The sequence below is a fragment of the Chrysochloris asiatica genome, unplaced genomic scaffold (assembly GCF_000296735.1).
Source record: "Chrysochloris asiatica unplaced genomic scaffold, ChrAsi1.0 scaffold00013, whole genome shotgun sequence".
Taxonomy (NCBI): domain Eukaryota; kingdom Metazoa; phylum Chordata; class Mammalia; order Afrosoricida; family Chrysochloridae; genus Chrysochloris; species Chrysochloris asiatica.
The window spans coordinates 33895143-33915326 of record NW_006408531.1 but is presented as its reverse complement, the minus strand read 5'-3'; the positions used below and the strand labels follow the sequence as shown (position 1 = coordinate 33915326).

The following is a 20184-nucleotide window of genomic DNA, read 5'->3' as shown; positions in this document are numbered from 1 at the left end:
CATTCCGTTGGGTCACCTCTCCTTGGAATGGGCACAAACACGGATCTCTTCCAATCAGTTGGCCAGATAGTTGTGTTCCAAATTTCTTGGCAGAGATGAGTGAGTGCCTCCTGTGTCGCCTGACTTTCTTGAAAAATTTCAAGTTGTATTCCATCAATTCCTGGTGCCTTGTTCTTTGTCAATTCCTTCAATGTATCTTGGACTTCCTCCTTCACTATCATTGGCTCTTGATCATATGCTACCTCTTGAAATGGTTGAAACTGATTAGACAGCATTTAACAACAAGTACAACTATATAAGGATTTATTTCTGATCCTTCCTGTATATGTAGATACAGATAAATTATGACCTTCTAATAAGCAAAGAAAGCCAAGACAACTACTATAATTCATTCCTGCACATTGTAGCTTGGAGAAAAACTATTAATCTCCACTGGACTTGATGGCACCTAACAACAAGTCTCTTGTGATATTTTACCTAAGAAATTTTCTTTGTTTTCACTTCTTACTGTATAGAGAAAAACTTGTCCCTTTATACCTCAAAGTAAAAGAAGTTTCACCAAAAGCACACGTGTTCTGGTTTACAAAGAATATTAAATTATCAGGACATCCATCTATTTTCTAGAAGGGTTCTATGGCTGAGTCTGCAGAACTTTTATGGGCAAGGCCTATAGCAACTCTTATGACACTTTCATCCCAGTTGCTGAAAAAAAAATCTTCTTTTGTCCCCTTGGGGTGTCTGAATACATTCATAGTCCAGGTTAGGACTGTGATAGTGTTGATAATATTAAAATGACCAACACAACTTGGTTTATCCCTGTTGTTCTGAGGTAAATATTAATATTTCGCTCTCACAAATACCCTGCTTGGGCTGATAAATTAAGTTACATGGTATGTTTGTACTGTGTCAAATTTGTTAAGTTGAAACTACAAGTCCCAGAATTCCTTTTCATGTAAGTTTCCATATATTAGACAGCCCTAAGAGAAATTCTCACATGCATTGGAAGACAGAAACAAAGAGAGAATATTGCTTATACTTGAGGCTTGCTATGTAGGACTGGTGCTGTTGCTTCTCGTGAACATTAACTGTGGTAAGTCAGTTGGCCTTGGGCCAGAGCTGGCAGCATCTCCTCCTGTTCCCAGTAGACCGCCTCCTCCAGCATTTCCAAATCTGGACAGGTGTGTATGACGTCCCTTGGTGAAGAAGGCCAATTGACCTTACATCTCACCCGCATCATCGTAATATGAGTTGGTGAGAGACAAAGATGGGTTCCAGCTTGTCCTTAGTCTCCCCATAAGTTCATCTGCTCTTCCAACTTCCACCCTGCTAACTTCAAACCTAGCCCAGATATGATAACAACAGCCTTATATAGACTGCCTAATCAGTTCCCAGGAAGTCCTAGTGTGGATAAGCATTGAACTAATAACTTCAAGGCCCTATGCAGGGCCACTATGAGTCAGAACCAGATTCATGGCACTTAACAACTGCAAAACGATCTGCACCCAGGGTCTGAGGCAGATACAAGCAGAGCTAGGAGATGCTGAAAGTTTGTTTCCAGACCACCTCAATAAAGCAAATATCACAATAAAACAAGTCACAGTAAAACATTGTCTTTTTGGTTTCCCAGTACTGATAGAAGTTATGTCTACATTATACTATAGTCTACTAATTTGTAACAACATTATGGCAAAATTTGAAACACAGCCTTGAGTTGTGAGAATTGTCACAATATTACACACAGACACAAAGTGAGCACAAGAAACAATAGCACAAATAGATTTGCTTGATACAAGGTTGCCATAAATTGTTAATTTGTTTTTGTTTTTTTTTAAAGCCACATTTGTGAAGTGTAATAAAGCAAAGCACAATAAAACTCAGTATGTCTGTACCAGGTCTCTTACTCTGTGTCACTCAGGGTAGTACTGCTCTCGGATCAAACCCTAACTGAAACATCACAGTATCATCTGTGCAAGATACTGAAGAAGAAATGAACGGTGAGTGAAATCCTTTTTCCAAGTGTTTATTGATTTTCTAAAATGCATTGTGCTTAAAAAAAAAAAAAAAAAAAAAAAAAAAAACCCACTAATTTTGAAGACCTGAAAATAAGGTACTGTCTCCATATGACAGACATGGAAACATTATTCCTTGGTCTTATTACAGTGTAGGTTGTAGATTTATATAATGATTCAAGTCTTCTGAAAGAAATACATAAAAGCAAATTCTACTTGTGCCTCATAAGTAGACTACATCTGGGTACATCAGTTCAAATTCACAAAATAAAGAATTGTGAAGCTTACATGAAACAGAATCCTTTGTCTCAATCTAGTACACTATTTGCTTATTTCTTGAAAAATAAATTTTTAATGTCTTCAAAGTGTTTACCAAATTTTTTAATGTGTCACAAAAAATTTAATGTGTAATTCCAGGCTGAAGAAAGGCTGACCCTGACTTTCAGGTCTTCAGAACTATTTCTAATGTGTTTTCTTCTACTGTTAGCTTTTGTTTTATAACATTAACAATTGCATGTTTCATAGAATATTATCTAGTGCAAAAGCCTTACTACAATAATATTCATCCTTAATAAAGTTTGAAATGTGTCAGTTTAAATGAATGTTAAAAACTTAAAATATTTAAATTTTAAAGCTCTCATTGAAATAAATGGTTTTTGAGTGAAGAATCAACATTTTAAAAAAGGCTAGAATTTGTTTAATGGAGAAAAGGACATCGAATCTTAATATGAGTTAGTGTGTCTCATCTAACCAAATATTAATATATGTTGCAGGTTTTATGGTATGATCAACTGATTCCTTGAACTTACATTCTTTTACTCTTAGAAACTGATTATTCAAATTTTAATTAGCTAAGAGTATTTGAACTTCTTATATGAAGAATTCATGAATACCACCTTTAAATGTCAAGCTTTGTAATTTTATTTTTTCTATTTAAAATCCATTGACAATTATTTCAACTTCTAAAAAGGCCTCGTGATGACTGTGGCTTTAACACATCATCTTTTCCTTTCTACCTATTATAATTATAGTGTCATTGTTTTGCACTGTAGGATAATACTGGACTACTAATCACAAATTGGAAGTTCAAAGCCACCCACTTCTCCACCCTATACAGGGTCCCTGAGTCAAAACTGAGTAGATGACACTTAACAACAACAACAACAAAATCGTAATGACAGTATCCCTTTATCACCTGAAGTATTACATGGCTTTTCCTTATATCTGAGTATTTATTGAATTATAATTTTCTGAGAGAAAAATAAATAATGATAGTCAGGCCTCAAAATTTGTGTGGTGTTGTGGATTAATATGCTGGACTGCAAGGTTGGTTTGAACCACAAGGTCAGTGGTTTAATAGACAGGTAAATGAGAAATGAGTCTCTACTCCTATTAAAATTTACATAATGCTTGTGATAAATAAGGTCATTTTCTATGAACTTCAAATGTTTTACTAATGTAATCCTTTTAACAATCCTATTACAATGACACTATTACCTCCACTTTATAGATGATGAGAATGAGGACAGGAGAGGGTAAGTGACTTTCCCAAAGTTGTTACTGTTGTTAATTACCGCTGAGTTGGTTCTGACTCATAGAGATTCTGTATAGGGTTTCTGAGGTTATAAATCTTTGCGGGAGCAGAAAATCTCATCTTTTTCCAAGGAATCGGCTGATAGGTTAGAACTTTCGAGATTCTGGCCTGCAGTCTAGTGCTTATCCTACAAATCTATACAGCTAGTAAGTGATAAAGTCCAGATTTAAAAATAGGGAAATCCAGCATCATAGTTCACATTGTTATACTGTACTTTCTGCTATAAAGAAAACAACAACAAAAACACTACTGTAAAGTTGATTCTATCTCATAGCAACCCTACAGGACAGAATAGAACTGGCCCATAGAGTTTCCAAGGCTGCAATATTTATGGAGATGGTGCTCTGGTGGTGCAGTGGTTAAGCACTTGACTGCTGAGAGGCCAGCAGTTCAAACCCTCTAACTACTCTGTGGTAGAAAGTTGTGACAGCCTGCTTTCATTAAGATTAAAACCTTAGGAATCCTATGGGGGCAATTGTATTATATCCTCCAGGGTTGCTATGAATTGAAATCAACTTGGCGGCAGCAAGTTTCTTTAACAGAAGCTGTTTGCCTTATATTTCCGCCACAGATGGAAATGTCAACCTTTCTGTTAACAGTGGAGAACGTGAGCTTGATTCCACCAGGACTCCTAAACCCTGGCAGAAAAACCAAAAAGCAAAAACAAAACAAAAACCCCTTGAGTGGAGGTAGCAAAAGATAAAAGTACATTGTACCTTAGTACTATCAGGAAGGAGTCCTGGTCTGGTGGCAGTGCTGTATGATAAACACTGGACTCAACCACAAGGTTGGTGGTTCAAATCCACCAGACACTCCTCGGAAACCCTATACAGGAGTGGACTTGGTGACTCTTAACAACAATAACAACAACATCAGGAAGGTAAGGAAAAGCAAAGTCAGAGACTTGAAGCTCGGACTGAGGAGTTTATAGTTAGTTCTAGGAGAAGGCAACTTCATCAAATTTATATCGACTGAAGAGGCCTTTGAGAGCCATGTTAAAGAGAATAGACCATATGGTGAAGACAAGAAGTAACTGCATTAGTTCCTTCAAAAGAAAATGAAGGACTGAGATACAGCAATGGAGGTGGTGACAGTGAGAGGTATGGGGAAATGTATGAGACATGCAAAGTTTAGCAGGTATACAATATAGTGACTAATTAGGAATGGTGGAGACTTCAAAGATGACTTGCAGGTTTCTGTTGATTTTTAAAATCAAAGAATAAATGGATGCTTAGGTCATTAATAAATATAGGAAACAATATGATTTTTTCATAAAAGATGCAATAAACACTTATTGAAAGCAGAAATAAAATAATGGTGATACAGAAGCTATCTTTTGCCCTATCAAATGAAAAGTATCATAGGCATTATCTATAGCACCAAATCACAGTGGTCCAGTGGTTACTATAGGATCAGCACTGGACTGTGAACCACAAGGTCAGCAGTTCAAAACTACCAGCTGCTCCTTGGAAACCTATACAGGGTTGCTGTGAGTCGGAATCGACTTGACAGCACTTAACAACAAAAACAATGGTTGCTCAACTGTAGCTTCTATTTGTGTCTTGCATTTAAATAATTGAATATTAAAAAATCGAAACTAATCTTAGGTACCTGCTTATTTTATTAAATCCCTTTCAACAGTAATTTCTGTACTGCACTTAAGAAAATTATTAACTAAATTCACAATTACTAGATTTGCATGCAATTCTTAACATGCATCAATTGTAAATGAGCAAATTAAATCCTAAAAAGCTAACAAGTTGATGAAATACTATAACCGATATTGACTTAAGGAAAGTATAATTTCTTAGAGTACTGTAACCAGCGATTTTTCACTTAAAACTCTACGTTATAATTTTATACTATTGGTACTTCAATTGTGTCATTTTTAAGAGTGTACATTACATAATCTATAAAAACATTGCCTATTCACAACAGTCATTTATAGGGCTGGAAAATACCTTTGCTTTGGTTGGCACATATGGAATTTATCTCTACCTATTGCAAGATACTCACTTAGCCTCCATACCAAGAGTACATATAGTAAAATCATTTAAATTGCACCTCGATGTCAAATAACCCCAAAATGATAGGTTTATGACTTTAAGGTATTCATACTTGTTATTTACTTTGATATCACTGGCATTGCCATTTTCTAGTACACACAGTAGGTACTCAATAAAAAATTGTTAAATGAGCAAAGTTAGATGACAAATAAGGATCCCTGAGTGTTTATATAAATGCAACATAGTAATATGTATAGATTCTGGATCCTAATTCCACTTCTGGAGAATAAAACTAGGAAGTACAACTATGAAAGAGCATCGCTTAGAGGTAATAAAATGTCTTTGTTTGATGCAAAAGGCAGTACATGATAAATCCACTCATGAATTCATTTAGTATTTATTGAGCACCTGATTGCTTAATTCTGCCCTCAAAGAATTCAAAGTCAGTAGAAGGAGTCTGATGTAGAAATATATAAATATAATTCAATTTAAAGAAATAAGACAAGGGATTCAGATATTGGATTTGTGGTAGTTACAGTGGCTGCCATAGAGTCAGTTCTAACTCACAGCAACTTCAAAGTCAAATTGCTCCATATGATTTTTACAGCTATGAGTTTTCATAAGCAGATTGCCAGACCTGTCTTCAGCAGTACCTCTGGGTGAGTTGGAACTGACAACTTTTCAGTTACCATTTTCAACACCCTAGAGACTGAATGTTGTTGTTAAGATCTACTGAGTTGTCTCCAACTCATAGTTACCCTATATAGGGTTTCTGAGGAGTCACTGGGGAGTTTGAACCATTGACCTTTCAGTTAGCAATACATGCTTATCCCACAGCACCATGCCAGAACTCCACAGAAATTGAATAGACAATAAGAAAATCTGTCTTTTCTTATTTGTATTGTTTATAATTTACTTCCACTTCTTAAAGTCACATAGACATTCAAGGCATAGCATCTCATGGCAAATATTTTTTTGGAAAAAAATTTACCACTTTATGTTCAGAAATTCAAAATAGAATGGTTTGGTATGAGAAGTGAGGACTGTGTGTATAAATGAAGCCTGGATCAAGAAGTTAGAAGGACTAAAAATAGTTTAAATTGTTTTCTTTTTTCTAAGACTAGTGTTTCTCTGCTTTCATTGCTAGGTGTAAAACCTGTTAATTATATTTTGTTTAATGGTGGATACATTTTCTTCTGTCTTTATGTTGGTTTTTATAAAAGTATACATATATTCAAGTTTTCTAATCATCATCTTTATGAAACTGCTGCATTCAACCTTTGTTCAGCTCTACAAATTAGAGTATATTTGAAAGGAGACTAGGTGAAGAGCAAGAAGAGCCCTAAGACACCAAATTGGTGTCCTTTTTTTCTCACACTAAGATGAGATGAGGAAAAACAAAGCTAGATCTGGGGACAGAATTTATGTTTATGGTTTTGTTTTTTTTTAATTTAAAAAACAATTTTAGGCTGTCTTACCTGAAAAATTTTTGTAATCCACTAAATCAAACATAACGACAGCAACAGCTGACCACGTGATTATGAGCGCGATGACCAGGAGCCAGGCTGCTGGGGAGCTGAATGTCGTGACTATGTCTTCTGTGACTGTCCTTTTCAGAACTTTTCCAGGGGATTTTGGCACTGATCCATTTTTGCTGTCTATCACAGTTGTGGTCGTCGATGCATTTCCTAATCAAGCATTCAGAAAGGAGAATTACAATGTTAAAATGTAGGTCAAATGCTGCTGACACAAAACATGAACTATAGAACTTATGTAAATTTTCTTCTGTGATAGAACACATCTCCTTTACTGCAGAGCCATGCTTCTGTGCCCACTAATACATTATCTAGTCCTCAGCATTTACCATCCACTTTGAAACCCACACGCTCATAGGATGAGTTCTGGTCTACCAGGTTCCATAAATGCCACCACCACCCAGGCCACAAGCCTTGTCTTCCTCTTAAATTTATTTTGGCATCCTTTTAACCACCTTCCATATCCATAATAATAGAAAAATGGATTTTTAAAATAAAATTCTATGAATAGCTTCTATTATTTAGTTCATATGCCATTTTGAAAGAAAGCAAAATCTCTTTCATGGGGAGAGAACAAAAATCAGTGATACAATGGTTCAAATGGATGAAGCTCCATCTGGACATCCTGATTTAACTATATCACTGACGATTCTATTAAGGTGACTGGGCTTCTGGTGTGGCACTGTTAATCAGCACTGGACTGTGAACCCAAAAGACAGCAGTTCAAACCCACCAGCTGCTCCTCAGAAACCCTCAACAGAATTGCAGAGTCAGAAGCAACTTGACAGCACTTAACAACAAAAACAACACTAAGGTCATTGTTTTGTTTGTTTCATTGCTTGTTTGTTGTGTTCAGTGTTGTTTTATTCCTGATTCCAAGTATGTACATATTCATGAACGAACATTTGAAAACAATGTTGTTGTTGTTATGTGACAAGGAGTCTGTTCCAACTCACAGTGACCCTGTATAGTGTTTCCAAGGAGTGGCTGGTGAGTTTGAACCACCAACCTTTTGGTTCAAACTAACCTTGAGGTCAAGTGCTTATCCTATGGCCCCAACCAGGACTCCATTATATAAAAAAAAAAGAAATAGAGCTACATAAAAAAATATATCATTTGTAATTTCACTACCTAGCAACAATTGCTGCTAACATATTTTATATTAGTACTACTCCCGTAAAGATTTACACCCTCAGAAACTCTTTACAGGGTCGCTATGAGTCGGAACCGACTTGACGGCACTTAACAACAACAACAACCCACTTTTAACTACCAACACTCTAGGAAGCAGCAGTCAAGAAATCAAACGACATATTGCATTAGGCAAATCTGCTGCACAAGACCTTTTTAAAGTGTTGAAGAGCAAAAATGTCGGCTTGAGGACTAAGGTGCACCTGACCCAAGCCATGGTATTTTCAATAACCTCATATGCATGCAAAAGCTGGACAGTGAATAAGGAAGACCATAAAAGAATTGATGCTTTTGAGTTATGGTATTAGAGGAGAATACTGAAAGTGCCATGGGCTGCCAAAAGAACCAACGGATCTGTGTTGGAAGATATGCAGCCAGAGTGCTCCTTGAAGGCCAGGATGGCCAAACTTTGTCTCTCATACTTCAGACATGTTGTCAGGAGGGACCAGTCGCTATAGAAGGATATCTTGTTTGGGACCCCCAACGAGATGGATTGGCCAAGTGGCAGCATCGATGGACTCAAGCGTGGTAACAGTAGTGAGGTTGGCCCAGGATCGGGCAGTGTTTCATTATGCTTTGCATAAGGTTGCTATGAGTCTGTACTGACTCGATGGCCCTTAACAACAACAACAACAACAAAGGGTAAGTAAAAAAGAAATACTACTAACGTTCTACCTAACACACGCACAGTTTATTATAAGCAAAACATGTTTAAATATATCTCTGTGAATAATAGATGGGTGCAGACAAGTTCAGTCAGTAATAGACTTGTCTTTGTCTTCTTGTTGTTGTTATTAAGTGCCGTCGAGTCCATTCTGACCCATGGGGACCCTGTATAGGGTTTCCAAGGAGCAGCTGGTGAGCTTGAACCACAGACCTTTCAGTTCAAAGGACTTTGCAGTTGGACAGATTAGCCCACAGTGCCACACCAGGACTCCTTAGGGTGTCTTAAAAGAAAAAAAGAGTACTTTTTGTGCCATAGGGAAAAAAAAATAATGTCAGGGATAATACCAAATTTTAACAAAATTCGAAAGTGGATAGCTTCCTAAATTATTGAAGCTTTCCGATAATTTTATGGGAATGCTGCCACATATGACAGTTTGTAGATGGACCAAGTGCTTTCAGGAAGGCCTCAAAGATGAGCAAAGGGAGGAAAGATTATTAACTTCGATGAATTAAGAAACCGTGACTGAACTCGTGGAAGAAGACCAGAGCATTGCCATTGATGTAATAGCCACTGAAGTTCACATGACTCAGCATTTTCAATTTTAAGTCAACATCTTAGCCTCAACAACCTTTTGGTCAAAGTGTGTCTAAAACTTTACTCAACCAGTGGCTAGCATAAAGTGCTAATCTTTCCATCAATCTTTTAAGCAAGATTGAAGCTAATGAAGATGATTTTATGGAATGAATTGTAATGGGAGACAAGTCTTGGATTTGCCATTATGATCCAGACAGCTAGGTCCTATCAAAATCATAGCTTTGTAGTAGATCTGCTTGTCCATTTAAATTCAAAGCAGATAGGTCAGCTCAGGTGGTTATGGGAACTGCTTTGGGTGAGCACAAAGAGTTAATCTTTATAAGTTTTCTCTAAGGACTCAGGGTGTTATTAAGAATAAATTTTAACAGCATTGGTGTGGAATTACCTGAGAAAAAATCAGGAAACATACATGCAACAGAAGTTATTCTGAAACTTGGTCTTGAACATAAAAAAACATAATCCAATTGGGAGATATGATGAAGAAAAAGAACTGAAGAGAAATTTTCAAAGGACAAGTTGAAAATACAGAATAAAGTATTATAATAAAATATGTAAAGACCTGGAGTTAGAAAACCAAAATGGAAAAACATACTTAGCAATAAACTAAACACGCTGAACAAACTGAAGAAAGAAACCAAGCCTCAGGTTGCAATACTGAAGAATTCTATGGGCAAAATATTTAATGTTGCAGGAAACATCTAAAGAAGATGGGGGAAATACAGTCTCTGTGCCAAGAAAATTTGGTCAGCGTTCCACCATTTCAGGGGGTGATGTTATTTAATTGCCATCGAGTTGGTTTCCACCCATTGCAACCCTATATTGGGTTTCTGAGGAGCAACTGGTGAGCTTGAACCACCAACCTTGCATTCAAATGACTTTGCAGTTCAGCACATTAACCCACAGCACCACACCAGAACTCCATTTCAGGGAATAGGGGAAGGCAAAGAGCAGTGGTATTGAAGGAAGAGATTCAAGCTGAACTTGAGTTTGATAATGAAGGTGTTATCAAAAAACAAGGGTCCAAGAATTGATGGAATATTGTTGAGATGTTTCATACAACAGATGCAACACTGAAAGGGTTTACTTATATATCCCAGGAAATTTGTAAAACAATTACCTGGCTAACCCACTGGAAAAGATCCATATTTGTGTTCATTCCAAAAACTATGACCCAACAGAATGCACAAAATATGGAACAGTCTCATTAATATGTTAATTTAAGCAATTATCATTTATATACTAGTAAAATCTTGCTAAAGATTATTTGAAAACGGTTGTAGCAGTACATGGACAAGAAGTTAATAGAAAGTCAAGACGGATTCTGAAGAGAGCATGGACCAAAGTTATCATTGCTGATTTTTAATGGATCTTGGCTAAAGGCAGAGAATACCAGAAAGATGTTAACTTGTGTTTTATCAACTATGAAAAGGCATTTGTCTGTGTGGACCATACCAAACTATGGATAACATTTAGAAGAATAGGAACTCCAGAACACTAATTTGTACTCCTGTGGAACCTGTACACAGAGCAAGAAACAGGCATTTGAACAGAACAAGGAGATACTAAATGGTTTAAAATCACGAAAGGTGTGTGTGAACGTTGGATCTTTTCATCATACTTAGTCTAACTGTATGCTGAGAAAATAATCCAAGAAACTATACTACATGAAAAAAAAAGCATAGCATTCAATTTGGAGGAAAGCTTATTAGCAACTTGAAAAATTCAGATGATACAACCCTGCTTGCTGAAAATGAAGAGGAATTGAAGCACTTACTCATGAAGATCAAAGACTACAGTCTTCAGTATGGATTATACATCAATATAAAGGAAACAAAAATCCTCACAACTGTACCAATGAACAAAATAAAGGGAGGAAATATTGAAATTGTCAAGGATTTTATTTTTCTTTGATCCACAATCAATGCTCATGGAAACAAAAGTCAAGAAATCAAATAATATATTGCTGGGCAAATGTTAAATATTAACAAGAAAATGCAAGTTCAAAGGACTTTGCAGTTGGACAGATTAGCCCACAGTGCCACACCAGGACTGATGTTACTTTGAGGACTAAGGCACACCTGACTCAAGTTATAGTTTTTTTCAGATGCCTCACATGTGTGCAAACACTGGACCGTGAATAAGAAATATTCACTGGAAAAAAACCTGATGCAATTGAATTGTGGTGTTAGTGAAGAATATTGAAATTATGCTGAACTGGTACTGTGGCTTAATGTCGGAAAGCTCATTTGAATTGCAACGTTGGCAGTTCAAGCTCACCAACTGCTCCTTGGAAACCCTATAGAGGGTCGCTATGGGTCAGAAAAGACTCGACTCGACGTCACCAACAACAACAACACAATAGCCAGAAGAATAAAAAAAAACCTGTCTTGAAAGAAATACAGCCAGAAGGCTCCTTAGAAGCATGATGGCAAGACTTCATCTCATGTACTTTGGACATATTATCACAAGGCATCAGTTTCTTGGCAAAGAAGAGAGTTTACCAGCAAAAAAGAAGAAATCTTCAACAAGATTTGTTGACACAGTGATGCAGCCAGCAATGGCTTCAAATATAATAACAGTTGTGAGGATGACCCAGAACCAGGTAGTGTCTCTTTCTGTTGTACTTGAGAGAAGCCAATAGCAGCAACAGAAACACTATTTCAATATAAAAATAAGATAAACAACATAAATTCTATGATTTACCAGAGAAGAGAAAATAAAATACAGTCAAAAAGTGTTGTTGTCCTCAAGTGCCTTCAAGTCAATTCTGATTTATAACCACTCTGTATATGGCTTCCAAGAGCAACTGGTGGATATGAACCACCGACCTCAGTTAGCAATGGTTATCCTACAGTGCCACACCAAGAAGAGATAATTAAATATAACTAATGAATTATATTTTAGATAGTACTGATGAAACTAGGCCCATGTTTTAAAAGATTAAGGAAGAATATCATAGTAAAATGACTTAATAAAGATTTTTAAACAATTTTGGGGAGAAATTACAAGTAGTGGCAATGAAAACCTTCTCTTTTCTGAAAAATAATGTGAACACATATAAAGTTCTTGAACTCAATTTCTTGAAATGATAGCAAAAAGAAAAATTGTCTTTAAAAAACAGATTTCACAGACTGTACTTGAGATGGTGCTCAAAGAGAGAAAATTAGAAAGAGCTCATATTATATCCTCGCATTGATTTTTTGCGCCAAATTCCCATCACTTCTAATGGCAGTTCTGAAAATGGATGAATGATAGGAGTGCTTTGAAATCCGATTTAAGGCCCAAGTGGGGCTACAAGTGAATCAAACTTTTAGAATAATGATTTGCAGACCAGTAAGTGAATTATGAGTTCCGAGGAGCCGACCACCTGAAAGCTGATGTGTTGTTTTTTTTTTTTTTAGAAAACTTCTGAAAGGCATCCTACTCCCAATAAGTAGAGAACACCTGAAAAATTGCTTTGTACTTTAGATCCCACAAACCTACCAGTATTCTGAAAGTGAAAACTAAAAATTTCCTAAGATTTGTTATAAACTGATGAATTACACTCACATTTTTTTAAAGACAGAAAGTTTAAGAATGGACTTGAACTTTGCTATTTCTTATACTCATCAGAAAAATAAGAAATTACATAAAATCAGCAAGCAATACAAGTTCAGAGTTAAGAAATTACTTTATGTTTTGTAAATTCCTGATATTAATATGAACTCCAAATTGTATTTTACCTTAGTCTAGCCAAGACATGTGTAGTATAATTTTAGATAAATCAAAATCATAAACTCAACTTAGTATGGTGCTATAGGATGACCACTGTACTGCAAACCACAGTTGAAACCCACCAGTTACTCCTTTGAAACCACCTATTCCAAGGTGCTTATGTGTGGGAACTGACTTGAAGGTAATTAACAACAAAAACAACAGCACATGTTTTGTTTTTTTTTTTTAAGTTTACCTTTTTTGTTCTCTCATCCTCAAAAGTTTGACTTATGAATGAATTAAGACTTGAAGGTGATAAAAAATATTTCTTTCAGCACATAACTGAAAAGTCACAACAACCCAAAGTCATCTCAGAGCTAGCCTGTTTAAAATTGTTGTCTTTGTTATGGAAAATCGAAAACTTTTACCTTTCTTTTCCCTGTTCAAATTTACTTCCTATGCTATAGAGCCAAAAGGAATAAAATTGAAGGGGGGAAATGTTGCTTTCTTTAATTGCTGGCCAAAGTAGATGCAAAGACACAAGTGTGTAATGTGAGATTATTTAATATTTGAGGAGCAATTGGAAGATGACAAGAGTTAGTTATTGATGTGGCTGAAATAATAAGAGTTAAAGATTACTGAGCAATTTGATATGGGCAATGCATCTGGTAAATTGATATCTCAGAATTTGAGCAAAGCAGCTAAAATATGTGCTTACTTTTTAATTTTATTCCTTTTGATTTCATATAAATTGTTTTGATATCCAGAATCAGGTTCAAAAGAAGTGAGAATCTATCTCTCTGGCCCTGTGACTATGTCCCATAAAATAAAATGAGGGGCTGCTTATCTAGAGGTTCTAAGCAGTACCTTTGCAGGCAGGTTATACACAGAATAATAAATCATAAGCCTTTTGGTAGAAGTCACTTAACATCATGCTTTATTGATCAGATGAAGAAACTACGAAGTACACTTGGCATTTATTATTCGTACTAGATACTGGTAATACACTCTCTTCCAAGATTCTTAGGGAAGATACCTATATTCTAGAATGGTATAAAAATTTTGTTTCTTTATTTCATTGAAACATTAATTATATTATGAATTTGCATTTCAGTATGTGATGTAGTTGGTTGTTGTTTTTAAGTGCCTTCCAGTCAATTCCAATCCATAGCGACCTGACCCTGTATAGAGAGTTTCTGAGGAGCAGTGTTGTTTTTATCTTTCAAGAACAGTGGCATGATAAAAAATACACATTGTTTTACTTATCACCAAATTTCAAGTTTATGAGTACTTCTCCTTGCCAATATTCTTAATTATTCCTAAAAATGTGTATGTTAGTAAAAACTTAGTAGATATTCTATTTAAAAGATACCTTGGCAATTTAAGTTAAAGAATGAAAGTTTGATCTTTTTTACTTACATAGTATACAAATTGTAACATTTATAGACTGCCTATCTATCATAGACACAGAAAACTGTGGAGATGTCATTGTACTTTTTTTTACAAGTACATATAAACTAACTGAAAACTGATTTTGAGAGACACAATGAATCATGAAAAACACACAAAAGGTATCTTACTCAAAATCATTAATATTTGAATTGTTATATGAGATACTGTTTATTTATTAGAAATAAATCTACTAGAGTAATTTTTCTGAAAAATCCTGACTACTTGCTTAAAAATATATATTAATTTACTCTCTTTCAATGGTGAAAATTTCTTTTGTCTCAAACCAAAATCTGTTCTTGTGCCAATTTCAGTAGAGTGAAAGCGTCAATTGCTACTTTTTCCACAGAGGTTTAGGATGTTCTCTAAGACACAACTTCAGAGAACAGTTTGGACATTGAGTGGATTTCTTTTTTCTTTTTTTTTTGGTAGCTTTGTCCAGCACTTCTTCACACCCATCCTCTCCCTCCACTCGACACTTACAGCAAAAAATCTAGAAGTGGGAAACCTCTATTGAAGCTTACTCCTAATCCTAGTCATAGGAATGGATCTTTAAATGAAACTTGATCACTCAGATTACTCCTTTTACCTGTGACTGTGAAGAAGTGGGGAAGTCAAAATCCTCCAAATAGTTTTTAATGTGGAACTACTGGGTAACACCACTGTGAGGGTTCATGAAGGCAGCCTTGCCTGGAAGTGATGAATCTCCAGACTTAGCCATTGTGAGTATAGACAAGCTACTTTAACTGTGTTTGCATTCCAGTAACCATGAATCCTGAGTTATGCTCTTGCCCTTTTAGAAATGTAAATTATTTTCCTTCATCTGTTTGTGTCATGTGGAGTGCTCAGCTGGAATTGTCTGTATGTGTATCATCTTTTGAAAAATTATTATTTTTGATAGAAAATCTCAGATCTCACTCTTAGTACTTGAGTGCTGATGTTATCATGGTCCTAAATGATAAGAGAACTTTGGAGATTTGGAAGGCTTTGAGTAGCTGTTTCTGTAATTGTGATCTCTTTTATTAGAAGAGCTCCCTTAAGTGCTGAGTGAGTGAAGAGTGGATTCTCCCTCCCCAGACTCTGGTTAACAGCTCCTAGCCTACTTTCCACATTGTCCCTACTACAAAGTATTGGATTTCTCTTCTTGTTATAGCTCTGTAAGCCCAATTTGTCCCATCATTTGAACTTAGCAGTTATTCAACGTTCAGAATTCTAGTTTTTGTACAAGTGGTGACTGCATTTAAAGGTGAAAGGTGTATATAAGTAGAAGTCACTCTTTGGAGCAAAATGAACTGAACCCCTAATACATTTGAAGTGGGTAAGAATTTCAGATGAAACGTATTGATTCTGTTTTACTATAAAACAAAACTAAATTAAACCTTCTACCACTGAGTCAGTCTAGGACTTCTAAGACAGTAAATCTTTACAGGAACAAACAACTTTACCTTTCTTCTGCAGAGTAGGAAGAGGGACTGAACCGTCAACTTTTCAGTTAGTAGTCTAAAACACCTAACCTACAGTACCACCAGCGCTCCTTATTAAAACATCATTACTGAATTCCATTCATCCTTTAAGACTTACTTCAAGTGTCAACTGCTTAGGTATCTTCTTGATATTTTAAAATGAACTCTGTTATTCTTCTTTGTATTGCTGTAGCATTTTTAGATAAATACAATAATACTGATAAAGTTATTCTGACTTTTGTGTTGTTCTTTGTTCTTCTATATTGGGTTCTTGTTGAATAAGACATTTATAGTTCATATTACCTAGTACAGCACTTTTCACAGAGTAAGTCTCCAAATGATGCTTATTAAATGTGAACAACACAAAAAGTGTTGCTAAATGGAATGTATATATGTATAGAAAGCCTAGTGTGGCACTGTAGGATCAACACTGGACTATGAACAAGGTCAGTAGTTCAAATCCACCAGCCACTTCTCAGAAACCCTATACAGACAGGGTCACTATGGATCGGAACCTACATGATGGCACTTAACAACAATATGTATATATATATATTGTTGTTAAATGCCATCCTGTCAGTTCTGACCCATAACAACCCTGTATAGTGTTTCCAAGGAGCAGCTGGTAAGCTTGAACCACTGACCTTGTGGTTCAAACCAACTCTGTAGTCTAGTGCACTAACCCGCAATGCCATACCAGGGCTCCATGTATATGTATATACAAACATTGTTGTTGTTTTCAGTGCAATTTTGGTGGTTCAGACTCATAGGAACCTTGTATAGGGTTCCCAAGGAGTGGCTGGGGAGTTTGAACCACTGATCTTGCAGTTGAAACTGACCTTGAAATCAAGTGCTTATCCTAAACCATCACCCCAGGAATGTATATGTATGAGAGTGAGTCAAAATGTATCTTCACTCTTGTTATATTAAAATGCCCGTCCACATGATGACAACATTGAGTGTGTACTTGAAATGATTTTTTTCAAATAGCAAAGTGACAGTAGATTATGTGGCAAATAATTTGCAAATCAGCCATAGCTCTGCCTATGAAATAATACACGAGACTTCAGCATTAAAAATTTTTGCATCTCTTTCATCTCATTTTGAGCAAACCAAAGTCTGAAAAACTTTGCTCCTGTTATGTCATCAACGTTTCTTTGAGAAAGCAGCTCTTCCCAGTCATATTTTGGGTGCCTGCCTACCTGGAGGACTCATCTTCCAGCACTGTATCAGACAGTGTTCTGCTCCTATCCATAAAGTTTTGGGGGACAAACCAATCAGAAGTGAAATGCCTCCCCTTCTTAATTTCTTTTACTCTGGATGCTCCACTGAAACCTGTCCATGTGGGACCCTGTTTGCTGTGTTTAAAATACAGGTGTCATAGCTTCCAGTATCACAGCAGCACACAAGCCACCACAGTACAACAAACAGGCAGATAGAAAGGAGCTCTGCTAGCATAGTGGCTACGAGTTCGCTTGTTAATTTAAAGGTCAGCAGTTCAAAATTACCAGCCGTTCTGTGGGCAAAAGATGAAGCTTTCTGCTTCAATAAAGATTTATAGCCTCAGAAATCCTATTCAGGGTCACTATGAATTGGAACTGACTCCACACCACCATCATATACAAAAACAAGCATGGCTAATGTTACATATGAACTTTTTAACTGTCTGGCTAAAGTACAAATTTGACTTAAGGGCAGTTTAGTAATGGAACTCATCTGTAATCTGGGGACTGCTGAAAAAGCTTCTTATTTCTGTTTTAGTCATAGGAAAGAGCAGCAAAGGCTTAGTCATAGACTTTTACTTCAAGAATCTAAGTGCATTGGATAGGAATCAGATTGTACTTCATTTATTTTGGCTAATAAGAGAAATCTTGCATGACACATCTGGTTTTGTATTGATGATTAGAAGCCTCATGACAAAGATTAAAATTATCCTGTATTGAAGAGTCTGACAAAATAATTATGAGTTCAGTTTACAAATGTCCTTATAATTCCTCATTCTGTCACAGATTTAAGAGAAGCAAGTTTAGCTTGTGTTAATATAGGCGTACAAAAACTTTTACTTGATAATATGTACATTTAATCTTAAACTGAACTTTAAAAAGAATTATTCTTATTAGATGAGAATGGTGACAACATGGTAGAATTGCTTTGAGTATGTACCAAGAGAAAGAGAATCATGTCATAAGGGTTGGTAGTACAGAGAGAGACTGAGCAAAAGAACCTCTGAAGGACGCTGAGAATCAATGTGTGATGCTGGCCAAAGCAAGGCATCTGGTGCTATGGGCCTGGATTCTAATCCATCTGTTGTCTGGGAATAAGAACTCATTTTAGCATCATCTATAAATGAACAAGTTTGGATCAATTGAGAGGTACTCAACTTTAAACTATTAATGGGCTTCAGAGAACTCATGAATGCCCTTAAGTGATATGAAGGTGTTCATATCTGTGCTTGTATGTTTTTTTGAGAAAAGAGAATCCATAGAAGAGAGGCACCATTTTTTTCATCAGATATCACAGTGGATGTGAGATAAACACAAAAACTTGAGAATCTTTGGATATCAGATTGAAGACCAATGCTAGATTGTTTATATCAGAATCATCCAGAAACATTTATATTGTATATTTCTATACTATCATGTTTGGTAAGGTGGAGGGTCAGAGAAAAAGAGGAAGACCCCCAACGAGATGGATTGGCCAAGTGGCAGCATCGATAGACTGAAGCACGGCAACAATAGTGAGGTCGGCCCAGGATCGGGCACTGTTTCGTTTTGTTGTGCATAGGGTTGCTATGGGTCAGTACTGACTCGAAGGCACCTAACAATAACAATAACAAATACACTAGTCAGAGAATTTCTATTTGATAAGGTTTGAAGTGAAGACGAGGACTTTTTCTACACCCAATGGATGTTCTTGAAAAGTGTTTACTGTAAAGATAGTTAAGTTGAACAAACAAAATAAAATTGTGTCAAAATTAGCAATACAGAAAATTATGAGATAGGGTAGATAAAATGTTTTAAAACATCTATGTATCCTGACATAATTTAATTGGTCATTTTTATAAAAATAAGATGTGAAAATGTAGGAATTTATGAAAAACATATATAATAATAATACTTTGAATTGGGCACCATAATAACATAAGAACATTTCTCTACAGTCACTATTCTCCTTGAACCAAAATCCTCCGTAGTTCTGTGGACGGTTACAAACAAATCAGAAGAGATTAACTCAAGTCTTCATATTTGTGCATGGAGTCCATATATTCCACAGAGAAAATGTAGCCTAAAAATTTAAGAAGAGATAAGATTTGCTGATTTTTATCATTTAATATACAGAATAAAGCAGCTTCCTGTGTCTTTCAAAGGATTTCAAAATGAGCTTGAAGCTCCTTTATGAATTTCTGAAAAGAACATTAAGATATTCATGCCCAGATTTCCAAAACGCAAGCAATTAGGTAAACATAAATAAGACTTTATGCACCACCTTTCTTCTAAGAAACTCAGATTTTTAAGAAACAAGTACATAAACCTTGGTGCATCTAGAGTGTGCTGGCAAATATTATATTCCTTTTTGATATGAAAGAAACCTGAAGGAGGAGAGTTCAAGAGAACTGTTTTTCTAAAGTCTACTCATTATCTGTTTTTTCAAAGTGTTGTGTGTTGCTTTTCCTCACACATTTTTATCCTCTGAATTGTTTTTTTCAAATAGACCTAAAATTGGTACTAGATTTTATGTGAGGAAGAAATATCACTTTTTGGCAACTAATCAAAGTCTTGTTCTCTGGGCTATTCAAATTCTGATACAAAACAGTCTTAAAAAGCAGAGATATAAACAAAATAATGGAAAAGTGAACTGTTTTTGACTTTTATATTTCTCAACGTTTCTGTTTTTTCCGTGGCCAGAAGAGCAGTCATTTTAACTGAATATTCTTGAAATAAAATTTTATTCTCAGTACATCAAAGAGTAAAAAAATAAATAAA

The 20184-nt window shown here is 35.8% G+C and overlaps 1 protein-coding gene across 1 annotated transcript in view; it reads right to left on the bottom strand.

Annotated features, from left to right (window-relative positions):
• Window positions 1–20184, bottom strand: part of TRDN (triadin) — a 203327-nt gene that overhangs the window by 173982 nt on the left and 9161 nt on the right. Inside the window, exon 2 of the mRNA XM_006834733.1 lies at window positions 7088–7297. Coding sequence (XP_006834796.1) covers window positions 7088–7297 — 210 coding nt within the window. The remainder of the gene's footprint in view (window positions 1–7087; window positions 7298–20184) is intronic.